Raw genomic sequence first — 14,995 nt, 5'->3', positions numbered from 1 at the left:
GTGTGGCCCCTCAGCCTGGGCACGTTTAGGCATGTGGGGGTCCTGGGTTTGGGCAGCTCCAGGGCAGTTGTGGCATGAGTGGCCACAGGCACGGAGCCCCCTGGGCTCACACTGGCATCCTTGGACGGAGGACGGCTCCCCTGAGGCGTCTGTCCCCTCTCCGTCCCACCTGCCTCTGGATTGCAGCTGCAACTGCAATTCCCAGCCCCCGACCCCCGTGAAGATCGCCGTGGCGGGAGCGCAGCATTACCTCAGCGCCATCCTGCGGCTCTTCGTGGAGCAGCTGTCCCACAAGACACCCGACTGGCTCGGCTACATGCGCTTCCTGGTCATCCCGCTGGGTGAGCACCGCGCCGTCCACCTGGGCCTGGGCACAGACGCCACGGGCAGTGTGGCGTGGTGTGGCGTGGCGTGGTGTGGCATGGTGTGGTGTCCCTGCTTGCTACACATTTGTTGTTTTTAAATGTTTGTTTGATACAGTAACACTTTAATTTTAATTATATGCAAGATAACTCGATTGCCCTAAAACAGCCATTTGGGTCAAGATAAAGCCATCGCCCTCTGAAGGGGCCTGAGCTGGGTGTCTCCTCCATCAGTCACTGTGATAACTCTATGCCAGTTTCGATTTCCAAAGTCAGGAGTGCAAAGCAGGGCTCATTATTAATTCTCTTAAATCATCCAGGTCCTGTGTCGTCGAACTCCATTACTTCTTTAGGTCCGTACAATGTGTCTTACCATGAAACAGACCCATCCAGCCTTAATCTGTTGACCAGCAGCAAGGCCTGGAGGTGGCACCTCCCCCGTGTGGCCCTCACGATGCCAACGTCAGAGCCCTGAGCCAGCCGAGGCCTCTGCACGGTCATATGTGCCCTGCTGGGCCTTCCTCAGTGGCACTCAGGGCTCTGGGACCCCAGCTCAGGGCTGGAGCTCCTTCAGCGGGGCCACAGGCATCCACCAGGGAGGGGCAGTGGTGGCTTTCTCTTTCGGTGGCAGGAAAGCGGGCTTGTCTGGAAGGCAGCAGCACAGGCCTGGGGTCAGGTGGCCCAGCTTTTGTACTGCGGTGGGAGCCTTGCAGCTCCGAGTCCCCCGTGGTGACACCAGCCCCACCCCTGGCATGCAGGCTCCCACCCCGTGGCCAGGTACCTAGGCTCCGTGGACTACCGCTACAACAACTTCTTCCAGGACCTGGCCTGGAGAGACCTGTTCAATAAGCTGGAGGCCCAGAGTGCAGGTGAGGCCCGGGCGCGTCCACAGCCCACGCCACCGTGGGAGGAAGGGGCCCTGGTCTCCCCACGTGCCATGCCCAGGAGGCCCCACACCTGCTCAGGCTCAGCCTCAGGGAAGAGGCCATGGACAGGGCCCACTGGGGCCTTGGCCAGGACGCCTCCTATTCCCCTGAGCCTCGGAATGTTGGAAGCCGTGGGGCCTGTCTGGGAAGTGGCGGGCACAGCCCTTCAGGTCTTCCCACACTTGGCCTGGTAGCGCCTCGAGAGTAGAGCACCAGGGTTCCCTCAGCTGCAACCAGCGAGCCCTGCCGCACTTTGGGGTGTGGGAGGCCTGGGCGGGGCACCGGGGAGGCCCAGCTCAGCCCCGCCTGGAACCCTACCTGGCACCAGCCTAATCCCCCACTGTGCGCCAGCCTAAGCCCCCACTGCCTCCTCCCCCTGCAGTACAGGACACGCCGGACATTGTGTCACGCATCACGCAGTACATCGCAGGGGCCAACTGTGCCCACCAGCTCCCCATCGCAGAGGCCATGCTGACCTACAAGCAGAAGAGGTAACGCGGTGGGCCCGGGCACCATACCACAGGCTGCCGCCAGCCACCAACCCTCCGTGGGCCTCCCCACCCGCTGCTGGGCTCAGCCTGGTGGGCCGCAGAGCCCTGCACCGGGCTTAGACCAGAGCCTGGGCCAGCCGGGCAGCTCTGGGCCTCCCTGACAGCAGGTGCTTCCCCGCGCCCCAGGTCCCTCATAGTAAGTGCCATTGCCGCACCTGTTTCTGTGCATGTTGAAACCCCACGTGATGAGAAGTTGACAGGATGGACAGCTGTCATGGGGCCAGGGTGGCAGTGGCCCAGCCCCTCCAGTCTGGGCACCTGTTCCTTCCACAGCCTGGGTTTCCCAGGCTGGGGAACCGAGGAGTCCCTGGGCCTCGGGCCCTGTGGGTGAGTGATCAGCTCGTGTCCTCACCTGCCCAGAGCAGGACAGTGCTCAGGAGCCCCGGGCCGAAAACCCTGCGGAGACCTGTCTGTCCCGCCCGGCGCCTCCTCCCTGCACACCCGGCTCCAGCTGTCCCACACCTTCCCTAGACTACAGGGGAGAGAGCCGAGCGCAAGGCGCAGAGCCAGCACTCACGGGCTCTCCCACACAGGAGCCCCAGTGAGGCGGGAGCCACTGAGAGCCCTCGGCAGTCCCTCGAGGGCTCCTGAGGGCGTCGTAACCTGTCTGTTTTCTCTTTTGGTGGCTTTCTGAAAAGGAAAAAGCATTTTCATTTTGACTTTACCCTAAGGTACGGCTCTCTGGGTCTGCCTCCCACCCTGTCTGTCCCCAGGCTGGTCTTTAGGCTTGTTTAGCAGTCACTGTCTAGGTCACCTGCTGTCCTCTCTCTGGGCTGGGAGTCAGGACCTGAGGGCCACCAGCTGCAGGCTGAGAGCCCATACGGGAGAGGGGAGGTGGCCCCAGCCGGAGTCACTGTGTGCTGACGTGGACCCTTTTCCTCCATCCGATCTCTCACACTGAGTCAGGGGAGCAGCAGATGGGCCCTCCTGTCCCCGGGCCAGGCCCGTGTGCTGGGACTCCACCCCAGAGCCCTGAAGCCTGCAGGTCGGCCAGGCCGGCCTTTCCTCCCCTCTGTTTTGACCCTGGGTTTTGATTTAAGAAGTGGCTCCTCCTCATTTTAAACCAGGAGCGAGTGGCTGGTGTGGACACCAGGGTCACTTGGGCCAGGCTGTGCCCCAGGCCCTTCACGTTTGTTAACCTGGCAGCAGCCTAGCAGGGGCACGGGTGCACGCCCTACACATGGGGACACCCAAGCAGGTAGTTAAGGAGCTGGCCCGGTGACATGGCAGTCAGCGGCTGTGCCCTGGGTTGCCTACACACTGCAGAGCCTGGCTCCCAGGGCTCCCTCGAACACCTGGGGCCGGCAGAGAGGGGTTTCTAGCATGTTGTGGCTTACCTGGAGGCAGGGCCAAACTACCAAGACTTCCAAATGGGGGTAAAGAGCTTTCATTCCGAGGCAGCTCCACCCCCTAAAACCTTTCATGTTTAGAGCCAAGTCCCAGGCACCCCCAAAGCTGCCCTTTCAGACACAACCACCCCTTTTCCTCAGCCAGGTGCGTCCTGCTGCCGGGTGGGGGGCCCTGCTGGTCCTCCTGTGGGGCTCATTCTCTACCCCGTGTCTTCTGCCCTGTGTGAGGTCATTTGCTGTCCTAGGAAACCCACCCCCACCCCCTGCCCTCAGTAGGGTAGTTGGGTCCCTGGGGCCCCCTTGCTGGAAACACTGCAGGCCTGGGACCACCCACAGCCGCAGGGCTGGGTGCAGGGAAGACACAGGAAGGGGGCTGAACATCCTATGTCTTGTCCTGCTAAACAAGCCTTCGAAGGTGAAAGACCAGCCGTGGGGGCCTCCCCTGCTGACCCCCGGCGGCCTGCGCCCTTGCCCCCTGGCTGTGGCACGAGGAGCCTGTAGCATGCTCTGGCTGCCCGGGCTGCCGCAGGCTGTGGACACAGCTTCTTGTCTCTCCCAGGTCAGCTCTTCCGAGCAGCAAGCCAGGGCCTTACACCCACTCCCACCCTGCGCCTCCTGCCCCTGCCTCCGCGTTACAGGGGTGATGCTGGCTGCCTCCGCGTTACAGGGGTGACGCCGGCTGCCTCCGCATTACAGGGGTGACACTGGCTGCCTGGGGTCCTGGAGGGAACCCAGCAAAGGCCATGAGTGTCTTACCTGCTCTGTCTACCCAGAGGAGGGTCAGTCAAGAGGCTGAGAGAGGGCAGGCGGTGGCACAGCCCTTGCGGCAGGGGACCCGTGCAGAGCCCTGTCCAGCCAGGCTCCCCTGCGAGAGTCCCTCGTGAGGTGACCCCTGCTGGCCCGCCCTCCTGTGCCCAGAATGGCACTCCTTCTATGAGGGCAGGCCAGGCCTGGAGAGCGGCCGCGAGCCCCAACCTGCCCGTGCAGCGCATGAGTGGAAAGGGCTGCTCAGGCATCTGGCAGCTTGCCCAGGGCCATGCGGAGTGGCCCCCAGGGCATCTGCAGCCTCCGTGCCCACGGGGCCTCCCCATGCCACGGTGGCATGCTCCGTACACTCCTGACCACACTGCATCCACAGACACGTGTGTGCCTCCAGGGTCAGGGTGAGGGTCTCAGCGTCCAGCCGGTGTCACCCCTGTCATATTGGCCCATGTCCAGGGCTGGGTGCTGTCTGCATGGCCCAGAGGTGCAGCTTGGCTTTGAGAGTTCCAGCAACATCCCTGTGTCGTGACGTCTCCTGCATTCGGCCTTCATCTGCCACGCACTGCCCCATGGGCCTCGGAGCAGAGCATGGATGGGAGGCCACCCTGCTGTGGCTGGCTCGGTGGGGGGGTCTGGCTAGGGAGAGGGCAGGTGGCCCTGGGAATTGGGGCCATCCATGCCCTGGGGACCAGCGGCCGCCACCTGTCTTCTGTGCCTTCGCGTGCCTGGGAGGACACGGATGTCACTGAGATTTCCAGACACCGGTCTGCTCAACAAGGCAGTAGGATGTCAAGGGCCACGTCCAGGCACTCCTGTCTCCTGTCTGACAGCTGTGGACAGGGCCAGGGTGCTGGGGGCCAGGAGGCCACCGTGAGGCAGAGGCGGGCCTGAACACAGCATTTGCATCGCTTTATGTTATTTGAAATGGACAAGAAGAGGAGAAAGTTTGGCTTTCAACTCCTCTCCTTAGAAATGGAACTAGGCCTGGGGCATCTTTAATGGGATGGGAGGAATCTGTAGGTGGTTTCATCCAGAGGCATTTGCTAGGTCTTCTGCAGAGGGTGGGCCAGGAGCCGTCCAGGTTGGCGTCCGGGGAGGGTGGGTCTTGCCAGCCGCCGTCTCCTCACACTGGCGCTGCGAAGACGGGGATGGCACCTGCTGGGGCCAGCCGCAGAGGCTGCCTCCTGGGAGTGTGCTCTGCACCGGCCGCCGGGCGGGGGCTGTTTTACTCGTGGGCACGCTTTGTGAGGAGCACTGGACAGCGCTGCTGGTCCTGGGAGCTGGTGCTCCAGGCAGACGGCCGGGCTGGGCCTGTGGCATCCTCCCCTGAGCCCCTGGGATTCTCCCTGAATGACCCTGTGCTGGACGGCAACCCAAGGGAGGGCCGGGGCCACTGGGCGAGGCCACGTTCTGCACCTGCTGCAGGGCTGTCCCTGAGGGGCACCCTGCTGGCCTGGCCGTTCTCTTCCTGCCCCCGGCGCTCCGGGGCAACAGGTGGTCCTCCGCAATGTGTGTGCACAGTCTCCACCTGTAAGACAGCCACTTGCTGACATCAGACTCTGCAGTTTGGGGAAACGAGACGGAAGAAACAGCTGAGGGAACTGGCCAGAGAGATGGCACCAGTTGCTGATGCGGTCTGGCTCAGGAAGCCGGGCTGGGAGGCACTTCTGTCCCTACGTGCAGGCCACAGGGATCCCTGAAGCCAGGGGAGAGAAGGAAAGAGGGGAGCCAGACCCAGCCCACCACTCAGGATAGGCCCTGCCCTCTGGATCTTTCCTGGGGCACAGATGGAGATGTGGCCCCTTGTCTTGTGGGAGAGCTCCCTGGGCCCAAGCCCAGGCTGCAGTGGGGCACAGTCAGCAGGAGCCTGCGCGAGCTGGGCCACAGGACAGCCCTGCTTGAGCCGCACACATCGGAGGGGAAGACAGACGGGTCCTCTCAGCGGCCCCGCAGCTCCTCTCCTCACACCCTTGGCATCTTCATGTGGACGGGCTGTGACCAGACTTCCAGGAGAGGCTGCTGTTATCTGCCAGATGTTGTATGGAGCCAAGTCCAGACAGAACCTCCACTGCCCGCCAAGCACATCAGCTCACGCGGGGCATGGCCTGGGGCGCGCTGGGCCTGCCTGCAGGCTGTGCGTGGGGTGTTCTGGTAGAACGTGGAGGCCCACTGCAGCCAAAGCCTGGCCTGTCCTGTGGGCACGGACGTTACCCAGATGGTCTGGAGAAAACTTCTCCACCCTGGCTTTGGTGCTGCTGATTACCAGAGAGGGCCCAGGCTCTTCCCGGGAGTCCCAGGGCACCGGCAGCTGCCCTTACCCCAGCGGAGCAGGGGTGCCCAGCTTGGTGGGGCAGTGGAAATGCAAGCTGGACAGGGCTGAGCTGGCTGCGTGGGCGTCGGGCACCTAGGATGGCAGAGTGAATCCCTCCGTGGAGCTGTGCCCTCTGGCCTGTCCTCCTGACCATGGGTGCACAGAGACCCCTTTGTCCTTCCAGCATGTCAGCAGGGGCCCAAGCGTTGGTCCTGGGGGCCAGGCCAGGGCCGGCAGTGGTTGGGGATGGGTGGGGCCGGACACACGGGGTAGGGCCGACTGGGGCAGGGCTGTCTGGCAGGGCTGCACCAGGTTCTCAGGCCAAGAGGGAGCTGTGCCCACCAGGCAGGGCTGTGCCCTGAGGAGAGCTTAACTGTCTGTTTCCTTGCTCTTAGCCCTGACGAAGAGTCCTCCCAAAAGTTCATTCCCTTTGTCGGGGTGAGTACTGGCCAGCTGTATGTGATGGGAAACTGCACACCTGCCAACTTGTCGTTTATAGTCAGAACATTTGGGGATTGACTTGATATATTCCAGAACCTTCCCACAGATATGAGCTGGGGATTTGCCTTCCCATCTGGCCTGTCTCAAAGCTCGCTTCCTTCCCTGCTGGAGTGGGGTGTGGGGCCAGAGGTTGTTAGTTCCCCTCAGCTCTGCCTTGGGGGCTGATAAATGGAAGCAGAGACAGGTTGGTGGGGCAAGGCCTCAGGAACACCCAGCAGGCTTGGCCCAGCGTCTCAGGAGAGGAGAGACTGCCTGCCCGAGTTGGGGAGGGCGCCTCTGTCCTCTAGGAGCCCACGGCCCCGGGAGCTTCCCAATGCCCACTTGGGCTGCAGCCTGCAGTGTGTAGGTTTCAGTTCCTGCCCTGCCCAGGGTTAGGGCTGCTTCTGCCAGCCAGGCCATCTCCCTGCCAGCCCTGGGTCTCCACAGTCCGTTTCCTGCCCACCTTTTCGCCCTGTTGTGTGGCCTCCCTCCCGCCAGGTGTCTGCTGTGAGACAGACCCACAGGGCCTGGCAGACAGGTTGCCCAGGCAGGGGAAGGGTCTCTGGGCCTCGGTTTCCCCACTGGTGGAACAGAGGCCTTTTCATGCACCGTGCAGTGGTTGGGTCTGCTGAGAGCTCTGAGGCAATGGCTGGCCCTCTGGGAGGGTGGAGTTTGTCTTGAACAGCGGCTGCCCAAGGAGCCTTCTCGGGTGACAGTACACTGTGCTCGGGCACACAGGCCTTCCCATGCAACCAAGGCCCTGTTGTGTCACTGGGACTCACGGTAGATCTACATAGCTGCCTGTGGCTTATGGCTGCCACGCGGGGCCTATCCCCGTCAGCCCACCAGGGTCCCTCTCACCAGCATCCTGGTCTTATTGGACACATAGTTTGCAGCTGCCGTGAGGGCCGCCTTTAGAGAGAGCAGTCCCTCCTGCTGAGGCCACACACCCTGAGCACTGTCTGTCCCCATGTGGCTGCTCTGAGCTCAGCTCTGCTCCATAGATGGAGAGAGAAGGGCAGGAGGGACCTGGCACCACCCTGGCCGCTCCAGCATCATGGGAGTGGTGGCCACGGTGGGGAGGGCACTGGGCTAGCTGAACTGCACGGCTTTCACCAGCCAGCGCCTGTTGTTTTCTAGGTTGTGAAGGTTGGAATTGTGGAGCCATCCTCGGCCACATCAGGTAACCTCATCCCACCCTGAGGCTTTGTGAGTGGCCCGTGGGTGGGCTGCAGGAGCACGGTCACTCTGGTCCTGCAGGCCAGACCAACCCTTCAGGGCCTGAGAGCCGTCCCAGTCTCACTGTGGTGCTTCTGCTCTGTGGGGGGTTCATCCTCCAGGGACTGCTGTCATGAAGCCCCACGTCAAGGCTGGCAGGGTCGTCTTCCAAAAACCGAGGAGAATCCGAGACCCTCCCGCCTCACACAGGCCACTGGGGACTCCCGCCCTGCCCACCCCCAGGGGCTGCCTGGCCTCTGGCCACATCCTGGTCCAGAGGGCCTGGTGGCACCCGGGCAGAGCAGCAGGTGGGCTCAGCCTGCCCTATGACTCCTCCCCAAAGGCGACTCGGACGACGCGGCCCCCTCGGGCTCTGGCGCGCTCTCCTCCACCCCGCCGTCCACATCTCCTGCGGCCAAGGAGGCCTCACCCACCCCGCCCTCCTCCCCGTCGGTGAGCGGAGGCCTGTCCTCCCCCAGGTAAAGGTGCCTCATGGCTCAGCACGTTTCACTTGCCTGCCCCACCATATGCCGCCTGATTCAGTCATCCTCCCCCACGTCACATCCACCTCCCAGGGCATCTGGCCTGTCAGCCACGCAGGCGGAGGGGCTCGGCAGGACGGCTGGGTCCTCTCTGGCCACCTCCTGCCGCAGATCTGGGGTTTGGGGGCAGGACCTCTGGGGGACAGAAACTCCTGCACATTGAATAAACGTGGGCGTAGTGCCGGGCTGTCTCAGCTCTGTACACAGTTGGGGCTTTTAAAAAACAAGCTGAGGGCAGAAGGCGTAAGAGACGGGAGTCTTTAGACGGTCCTCATGGGATCAGCTTTGACAGCTGTGCTGAGGCCTCGCTAGCCCGCCCGGGTCTCTCCGGAGCAGACCTCACTCAAGTGGAACTAAGTCATGGGGGGTGTGGGCCCTGAGGCCAGGCGTGGTGCTGGTGCTGCGTGCAGGGCTCACACCAGCAGACACCCCCCCGACCCCCTGCCTCCGTGTTTCCAGCCGCCGGCTCCTTCAAGGCTGCGTCTGAGGGAGCTGGTTCACATGAACCCTCAAGACTCCAGGGGGCAGCTTGGAGAGCGGGTGGACAGGCCTCCCAGGCCGAGGCCCTCCTGTCGCCAGGGTCCCTGTAATTTACGCAGGACCCTTCTGGGGGTGACCAGGCATGTGAACAGCTCCACAGAGCATGCTCCAAGCACCCAGCCCTCTTCTGCTGGCAAGTTGGCACAGGTGCTGGCTGTCACCTCCTGGCCTGTCACAGGGACAGTGACGTCCCCATCACTAGGCCCAAGGATGCAGGTGTGAATGCCTCCCTCTGCCTTTCCCAGCCAGGGTGTCGGCGCCGAGCTGATGGGGCTGCAGGTGGACTACTGGACGGCAGCACAGCCCGCGGACAGGAAGAGGGACGCCGAGAAGAAGGACCTGCCTGTCACCAAAAACACGCTCAAGTGCACTTTCCGGTCCCTCCAGGTCAGCAGGCTGCCCAGCAGTGGCGAGGCTGCGGCCACGCCCACCATGTCCATGACCGTGGTCACCAAGGAGAAGAACAAGAAGGGTGAGGTGGGGCAGGCTATAAGGCCACACGGCACAGAAGGGCGGCTCTGTGGGAGAGGGCGGCTCGCAGTCAACAGGGATGACAGCCCCCGGCTGGCCTCGGGCAGTCCACGTGCACAGACGGGGGTGGGTGGGGTGAGGGAGCCTGAATCCTGAGGGCAATGAGGGTCAGGTGCTTCTGACCAGAGCCTCAGGCGGAGGCCAGCTGGGTGGGCAGGAGAGCAGCTGTCCTCAGTCACTGTGGAAGGCAGGTTTCCTAGGTGAGCGGAGCCATGACCAGCTGAGCCCCCAATGCCTCCCCCACACGTGGCCCTGGCCCTGGCCCCAAAGGAGCAGCAAGATGACAGCAGGGCCTCTTTTCTCCTCCCAGTGATGTTTCTGCCCAAGAAAGCAAAGGACAAGGACGTGGAGTCTAAGAGCCAGTGCATTGAGGGCATCAGCCGGCTCATCTGCACTGCCAGGCAGCAGCAGAACATGCTGCGGGGTGAGCACCACGGGCCCCGGGGTCTGTAGAGTGGGACGTAGGTGAGAGCACAGCAAGGCTGCTTTGGAGCCCACCATAGGAGCTGCGGGTGTCTTGCTGTGACATGCACATTCCGTGATTCAAGGTGCGAGCACATTCGGTGAAGCCCTCAGTGAGGCTGACAACCTTCCAAATGCTGAGAAAGAATTTTTTTTCAACCCTTTTTGCTTTTTAAAAATAATGACTTGTTTCAGTGTTTTTTTTTTTTTTTTTTTTTTTTTTTTTTTTTTTTTTTTTTTTGAGACAGAGTTTTGCTCTTGTTACCCAGGCTGGAGTGCAGTGGCGTGATCTCGTCTCACTGCAACTTCCGCCTCCCAGGTTCAAGCCATTCTCCTGCCTGAGCCTCCTGAGTAGCTGGGACTACAGGCGCCCGCCACCACGCCCGGCTAATTTTTTGTATTTTTAGCAGAGATGGGGTTTCACTGTGTTGGCCAGGCTGGTCTCAAACTCCTGACCTCAGGTGATCTGCCTGCCTCGGCCTCCTAAAGTGCTGGGATTACAGGCATGAGCCACCGCACCCGGCCTAAAAATAATGACTTGTTTAAAAGTGTTGGCTGGGTGCAGAGGCTGAGGCAGGAGAATGGCGTGAACCCGGGTGGCGAAGCTTGCAATGAGCCGAGGTGGCGTCACTGCACTCCAGCTTGGGTGACAGAGCAAGACTCCATCTCAAAAAAAAAAAAAGTGCTTTGGAGAAGGCACCCTGCAAGTAACTGTTTCAGAAACGGGGCTCTGGAAGGCTTTCCTCTTTTTCAGCGCGGGTCAGATGACCTCCAGGTCGACGTGGCCCTGTCTCCCCTCAGGGGTCTCTGTTTTAAGGGGGCTCCCAGTGCCTTCTCCCCACACCTGTGCAGGTGGAGGTGAATGTGGCCAAGCAGCGCCTGGCGGAAGGTGGTGGGGTCTGCTCCTTCCACCTGCAGGCAGCCCTGGGGGAAATGCTGCCCTCCCCACCCCCCAGGGCTCTGAGGTGTGGGAGGGCAGGGGCAGGGACAGGAATGGCGTCTCTCTGGAGCCAGCGTGGTCCTGGAGCCCCCGAGTCCCTGAGGAAAGTGTTGGTGCCCTCCAGCGTGGGGCTCCTTCTCATCCTGTACCCCCGGCTGCTACCCAGCCTGGTGGGCCAGGCAGGCAGGTGGACAGGGTAGGCAGGCCGGGCAGGGGGGCAGGCAGTCAGGCAGCCATCTCCCACAGTCCTCATCGACGGTGTGGAGTGCAGCGACGTCAAGTTCTTCCAGCTGGCCGCGCAGTGGTCCTCGCACGTGAAGCACTTCCCCATCTGCATCTTCGGACACTCCAAGGCCACCTTCTAGCCCCACCCACCGAGGGGCCCACCTCCTGCCCCACGCTGGGAGGGGCCCAGCTGCATTTCTGTTAACATTTCAGTTTACTACAGAGACAGACCCTTAAAACACAAAGAGAAACAGTCTTAAGTATGAATGTGCTGACAACCTGGAAACTAACGGGGGAGCTCCCGCCAGGAGCCGAATAACTGCTCTGCTTATTAACCCGAACGTTCGGCCTGGGGCTGGGAAGCCAGAAGGACGGTGCTGAGCCATGGATCGCGGAAGGCGTGCTCTGGCCTCGGAGCCACCCAGAGCCTCACAGGCCAAGTTCTTGCCTCTGTCCTGTCCTTCCTGGAAGTCAGGACTGCTTCCTCAGGGAGCGCGGGGCAGGCGGAGCTCAGTGGCCACAGGCCAAAGGCCGTGGGGCCACTCAGTCCCGTTGGGGGTGTCCTGAGTTGAGCCTGGGGGGGCCGTCCTGCCCGCCTAAGAGATGCCCCCAGCACCGCACACTCGTGGTTCCCAATAAACTCCTGCCTGCGGCGGAGGTTTTATAGCAGCAGATATTTTTAATGCTTTTAAATACATGTTCTAATGTAGCTGCCAAACATGTTGCTCTTCTGAAGTCCCCCTGGGGCTGGGCAGAGCCAGCAGAGCCTGCCCCCACTTCCCCAGCCCCTGCCCCACCCCGCCTCACACCTTCCCCACTCTCAGGCTGTTCTTGAAACACCGTGAGGCTTCTGCGTGTAGTCCCTGCCCCAAACTTAGCAAGCACAGGGGCCTCCACAGCCCCAGGCGGGCCCAGAAAATGTTCCAGAGCCCAGCTTGGTACACAGTGAGATGCTGCTGGGGTTGGCCTGAGGTGGGGGCCACTTCCTCCTGCTCTACCCCAGTGGGTATGTCTGAGGTCAGCCATGTGGGTTTCTGGGTTGAGATTCAGGTTTTGGTGAATGTGGGGCAGGCGTCCAGGTGTGTTTGTGTCACCTGCTACAACGCTGTGGCCAATGAAGATTCCAGCGGGATGGCCTGACCAGAGGGGCCAGCACTTTGGAGCCATGGGTGCAGCCAGGTACCCCGTGTGGGGCCGGGGAGGCTCTCCAGGCCACAGTCCTCAGAGCACATTGGGTCCCATGTTGTGTGTGGGTTCCATGCCCTCCACACAGCAGGAGAGGGGCCTCCCCGACCACACCTGCCCCCCAGTCCTGCTTCTCCCCAGTAAGCCTGCACTCTGGGCTCTCCATAGGAGGAGCTGGGGAAGCTGGGGCCCTCCCAGGGGCCCTGATCGCCCCTGGAGGCTCTTGGCCTGGTTTCACAAGATGGAGCACCGCAGAAGGCTATGCTCAGAAAGCAAACGCAGGGCAGGGTGGGCCTCGAGCCGGGGCCGGCGGAGTCTCCACCCTTGCTGGCCTGAGAGATGGCCCATATTGCTCACTTGGGGCCGCCCTGCTCTTCCTGGCCAACCCCCCCGCCAGGTGGCTGAACAGGGTGCTTTTGTTGTGGCGAGGGGCCAGGATGTGACCTGGTGTGCGGCCTCAGCTCCCTGGGTTCAGGCCTCAGAGGTAGGCTGTGTGCAGAAGGCAGAGCCCCAGCCCCTCCCAACCAGAGCCCCTCCACACCAGGGCCTCCCCCTTCACCTGGGACGAGGAGGCTGGGGCACACTCCAGGGTGGGGGAGAGGGTAGGAAGGTCTCCCATTGAATCCTGGCTTCAGGCTCTGCCCCAAGAAGTGTCTGCGGTGAGGGTGTGAGCCCCGGGCTGATGGCCTCTGACCCCGGCAACAGGTGGGACGCTGACCCTCTCGTTCCAGCTGCCCCCGAGCTGGGCTGCGGAGTGTCTGCTTTTCTGCTCTCCGGTTTCTTTTTTTTCTTTTTTTTTGAGACGGGGTCTTGCTCTGTTGCCCAGGCTGGAGTGCAGTGACATGATCTCAGCTCACTGCAGCCTCCATCTCCTAGGTTCAAGCAGCTCTCCTGCCTCAGCCTCCCGAGTAGCTGGGATTACAGGCGCCCGCCACCACGCACGGCTATTTTTTGTATTTTTAGTAGAGACGGGGTTTCACCATGTTGGCCAGGCTGGTCTTGAACTCCTGACCTCAGGTGATCCACCTGCCTCGGCCTCCAAAGTGCTGGGATCACAGGCGTGAGCTGCTGCGTCCTGCCTGCTCTTCTAGTTTCTTTCCCAAAGGTCACACTCAGTAGGGACAAGAAGGTGGAAACATCCTTACTGTGGCTTTCTGGCCTCGGAGCAGGTTTTAGAGGAAGGGGCCACAGGCTGCCTAGTGCATTCTGGCTGTGGGCGGCCCCTTTCCTGGAGCCCTCCTGCCTACCCCACACCTCACATCTGGCTCCACAGCTCCATCCTTGCCCACGCAAGGGGAGAACACGGGCAGAGTCTCCATCCAGCAGCTGGGGGTTCTGGTGGCACTCCCTGTGCCCCTGCTGCTGCTGGGCTGTGGGTCTGCCCTGCACCCTGTGGGTCTGCCCTGCACGCAGGAGCCCCACAGCCCATCCCCCACACCATGCCCAGCACCAGGGAGGTTGGGCAGACAAGACCTGGGCCGTGCCCACCCTCTGTGCCTCGGTTTTCCCACTGGTTACACAGGATGGTCGCATTTTCCCTGCCTACCTCACAGAGCTGTTCTGAGGGTGCATGGAGGAGCACTCTGTCCCACCAAGGACAACTAGAAACCAAAGCCATCTGACAGCCAGTGCGGTAAGGGTGGGGGATGTGTGTGTGAGGTGTGCACACCCCCCGAGACCTTGGCCCTGGACCGACCTCACAGGAGGCAGCCCCTTGTAGAGCTAGGGCTCAGCCCCACCAGTCGTCACCACCGAGGCGCCCCTCAGGCCTGGTGGCCACTGTCCACTATTACGTAGACAGACCCCACCCTCGCCCAGGCCAGTTGTGGGCCAGTCCCGCCCTGCAATCTGGTCTGCTGCCTTCCTCTTCCATGTTGGTCCCTTTGGCCACTGGCCACTGTCTCTCGGCACGCAGGCCAGTGTCCTGGTTCAGTGCCTCGGCCAGAGCTGAGGCAGGAGAGGGGCCTCTGGGTGAGAGCTGGGGGTCTCTCTGCAGGGTACTGGCAGCCTTGCCACACTGTCCTCATTCCCAGAGAAAGACCTGAGTGCCTCTCACCTTCCTCCGGGAATGAATTCCTCATGAAAATGACCAGGCCACTTCTTCCGAGGGCCAGGCTGCCCGACCACCTGAGCCGCCCCCTCCCCGAGGCCTGTCCTGTCGTCTGCGGGTGTGCAGCCTGCAGGGGACTGAGAGCTGGGCTTGCTGGGCACCTCTGGAGTCTGACCCTGCGGGCCAAAGAAGCACCACTGTAGTTTCTGCAGACCCCCATGCGGTTCATTGTGCATTGTTTGGTTTCTAGGATGTATGTGTTGCTAGTTTTTCTTTTTTTTTAATGAAACCCGGGATTAATGTAAATAGCTTTTTGGGGAACGGATTCTAATGTCACGTATGTGACCGTGTGGACTATTTTAAGGTGCTGATGCAACACTAATAAACCTGGAAGGGCCGGCCCCCGCCTGCAGTGATTCTCTCGGCCGTCCACCCCTTGGGGGCACGCGGCGGAGCAGCGCCTCCCTCCCGCCCGCGCGCCCTGTCCTGGGTCCGCCCGCCCCAGCCCTGCGGCCCCGCGCGCGCGGAGGTGGCCCGGGGCTAAGCGGCATCGCGCCACGG

At 62.0% G+C, this 14,995-nt stretch overlaps 1 protein-coding gene across 9 annotated transcripts in view; it reads left to right on the top strand.

Annotated features, from left to right (window-relative positions):
- PACS2 (phosphofurin acidic cluster sorting protein 2) overlaps positions 1 to 14,835 on the top strand; it is an 86,747-nt gene extending 71,912 nt beyond the window's left edge. For 5 of the 9 annotated variants that reach the window (XM_055287943.1, XM_055287945.2, XM_063643791.1 and 2 more), the window contains exons 16-25: positions 187 to 341; positions 1,121 to 1,231; positions 1,671 to 1,779; positions 2,478 to 2,510; positions 6,657 to 6,699; positions 7,882 to 7,924; positions 8,303 to 8,438; positions 9,287 to 9,513; positions 9,883 to 9,996; positions 11,221 to 14,835. In XM_055287943.1, the coding sequence (XP_055143918.1) occupies positions 187 to 341; positions 1,121 to 1,231; positions 1,671 to 1,779; positions 2,478 to 2,510; positions 6,657 to 6,699; positions 7,882 to 7,924; positions 8,303 to 8,438; positions 9,287 to 9,513; positions 9,883 to 9,996; positions 11,221 to 11,339 (1,090 nt within the window). In that variant the 3' untranslated portion in view covers positions 11,340 to 14,835. The remainder of the gene's footprint in view (positions 1 to 186; positions 342 to 1,120; positions 1,232 to 1,670; positions 1,780 to 2,477; positions 2,511 to 6,656; positions 6,700 to 7,881; positions 7,925 to 8,302; positions 8,439 to 9,286; positions 9,514 to 9,882; positions 9,997 to 11,220) is intronic. The other 4 variants (XM_055287947.1, XM_055287948.2, XM_063643792.1 and 1 more) reach the window with 1 other exon arrangement.
- Positions 14,836 to 14,995: the final 160 nt, after the last annotated feature.

The sequence above is a fragment of the Symphalangus syndactylus genome, chromosome 8 (assembly GCF_028878055.3).
Source record: "Symphalangus syndactylus isolate Jambi chromosome 8, NHGRI_mSymSyn1-v2.1_pri, whole genome shotgun sequence".
Classification (NCBI taxonomy): domain Eukaryota; kingdom Metazoa; phylum Chordata; class Mammalia; order Primates; family Hylobatidae; genus Symphalangus; species Symphalangus syndactylus.
This window is presented reverse-complemented; position numbering and strand designations above follow the sequence as displayed.